The sequence below is a fragment of the Polypterus senegalus genome, chromosome 3 (assembly GCF_016835505.1).
Source record: "Polypterus senegalus isolate Bchr_013 chromosome 3, ASM1683550v1, whole genome shotgun sequence".
Lineage (NCBI taxonomy): Eukaryota > Metazoa > Chordata > Cladistia > Polypteriformes > Polypteridae > Polypterus > Polypterus senegalus.
The window spans coordinates 76,967,336-76,970,105 of NC_053156.1; the positions used below are offsets into that span (position 1 = coordinate 76,967,336).

The 2,770-nt window shown below is 30.8% G+C and overlaps 1 protein-coding gene across 1 annotated transcript; it reads left to right on the forward strand.

The window, feature by feature from the left end:
- The first annotated feature begins 713 nt into the window (after positions 1-713).
- On the forward strand, positions 714-1,718 carry LOC120526569 (trace amine-associated receptor 13c-like). The gene has a single exon (XM_039749733.1). It carries the CDS (start codon positions 714-716, stop codon positions 1,716-1,718), a length of 1,005 nt encoding a protein of 334 aa, XP_039605667.1.
- The last annotated feature ends 1,052 nt before the right edge of the window (positions 1,719-2,770 follow it).

Sequence of the window (2,770 nt, forward strand, 5' to 3'; positions counted from 1 at the left end):
ATCAGTCATTCACTGAGCCCATTTGCTCACACCCATAATCACACAGAGGCCAATTTGTAATTACCACCACTTAAACTGTTAATCTTTGTAAGGCTTTGTAAGGGAAACCCAGAGTATACAGAGATAAAAACAATGACACAAGTAGAACATGCAATGCCCACGCTGACAATGACTAGATGTGGGATTTGATCCCAGGTTAATGAATCAATGAGGCATCAGTGCTACCCACTACATTACCAGGCCACCCACATATTAATCTGTTTTGTTTCATATATCCTAAAGGTGTTTGCCTTAGTCATTGTTATGATATAAGCTGTTTATTTATGTTAATAATTAACCTGTTGTGCATATATACTGCACTAAATTACTTTTTTATTATATTCATTACATTTGAAAGGAGTAAGCAGACTGCAGGGAGTAAAAGTGAAGCTTACTTTTCTATTTTTTTCTTTCTGTCTGTGGTTTGATTATGATCTGCACATTTTAACAAATCATTGCATAAAGGATCTTTGACAGTTTTACACACTAGCCAATGAAAAAAGAGATGTGTACTTAATGTGGGAGTGTTTAATGTAGCATGTTTTCTATAAATTTATTATTAAGATTCTATGGGTGATAACTGAATGTAGTTCCTATTTGTAACTCAGCTCTGCAGTGAAGAAGAATACAGTACTGTCAAAAACAGTGTTTTCTACCAAGCAGAATTTTTTAAAATGAATGAACTTCCTGTTTATGGCAATTCATCTGCTAATTTTTCTTACACAAGAAAAAGTCAGCCTTCAGAAGTCTACCTCGTTCCATATTTTTTCACAGCTTGTCTTTTGATTCTCACAGCATGTGGAAACCTTCTGGTGATAATCTCGATTGCACATTTTAAACAGCTTCACACATCCACTAACATACTAATTCTTTCTTTGGCTTTTGCAGACTTCTTGATAGGAATATTTGCAATTCCTTTTATGATTATTAAAACAATAGAAAACTGTTGGCGTTTTGGGAAAATATTTTGTTTTGTGTATAACTTATTAACTTTTCAGCTGACTTCAGTGTCTGTAAGCAACTTGGTTTTTATAGCTGCTGATCGTTACGTGGCTGTATGTGATCCACTTCATTATTCTTCAAAAATAACTGTTCAAGTTTCTGGCTTGTTCATTGCACTGAGCTGGGTCTTCTCCTTATTCTACACACTTGGCATAGTATGTCTGAGTGTAACTGATACTAGTGAAGGACAAGATGGGTGTGAAAATAACTGTTTTGTTGTAGTGGATGCAGTATTTGTCATTGTTGATGCAGTGATTACTTTTGTTTTACCCTGCTCGACAATGGTAATTTTGTACTTAAAGATTTTTATTGTTGCTAAGAGGCATGCAAAAGTAATTGACTGTAAGAAACAACAAGATGGCAAAGATGGAAAAAGAAATATATCTAAAAAGTCGGAAAGAAAAGCAGCAAAAACATTAGGGATTGTAATGGGAGCTTTTTTATTTTGCTGGGCACCTTACTTCATTAGTGGACTAACTGAGGTACTCATAAACATTACAGTTCCTACTATACTAAAAAATATTTTTATTTGGTTAGCATATTTTAATTCCTGTATGAATCCAATAATTTATGCATTATTTTATCCATGGTTTCAAAAATCATTAAAACTTATAATTACATTTAAAATCCTTTCTACAGATTCATCACTTGTTAACTTGATTTCAGAGAATCAGTAAACCACAGATGGCTAACATAAAATTCGGAATTTCATTAAAGGATGCTGTGAAAAAAAAAACCCTAATTATCTGAAAGAAAAAATTGGAAACATAATAGCTATGGTGTGGAGCGTAATTATGGAATTATGGTGTGGAGCAAGCTGCATATATGTGTGTATATACAGTATATGTATATATATATATATTAGAAATAAGTGATACAAATTGTGTGATGAAAATGAGCATAATGGATATAAATTAAAATTACATTAATAAACAGTGGGAATAGTAAGTTATAACACAAAGCTGCACTATAATAAAATAAAAAGTAACATAAAATTAATGCAACAAATGAAAAATTTATAATAGAAGTAATTATCAAAGGCAATACAAGGATAAGTTATTTCAAAATTTTATGAGTGTCTGTTTATTGTAAAATTATTTAAGGGAATGGTAGATTTCAGTTTACTATTAAATATATGTGTATTATTTTATATAATGTCATTATATTAATATGTCACATTAATTTTTTATGAAAAATGTTAAAATGAGTTTGATGTAAAAACCAACTGAAATTTTAATGTAAGAAATATACATTTGTCTTTGACATTTTGCAGTAAGTTGAATTTGTATCCTTCATTTAAAATTGTATCACACTACATCATTTTTTATTAACTTATGGTACTACTATATGGAACATTATTATTGTAAATTAATTTCAACTGAGGAACAATAATAAATTCACAAATAAATAACTAAAAATTTAATTCAGATATGTGGGTGAAATCTGAACATGCTATGTAAAGTGGCACAGTATACACAGTAGCACTATCATTTCAAAGTGCCTTGTTTGATTGCATTTCTTGTCAAGTCTGGATGTTTTCTTTGTGCTCACTTGGGTTTTTTTTTTGCATGGTGGTAAACTCAATGGTATCTCTAAATTTTCTTAGAATGTGCAAGTATGTGTCTGTATGTACAGCTTGAGATGGCTTTATTTACCATTCATGTCTGGTTACTGTCTAGCAACTATACAAGATTAAGCAGCATGAATTGAAATTCAAATTTTAAACATT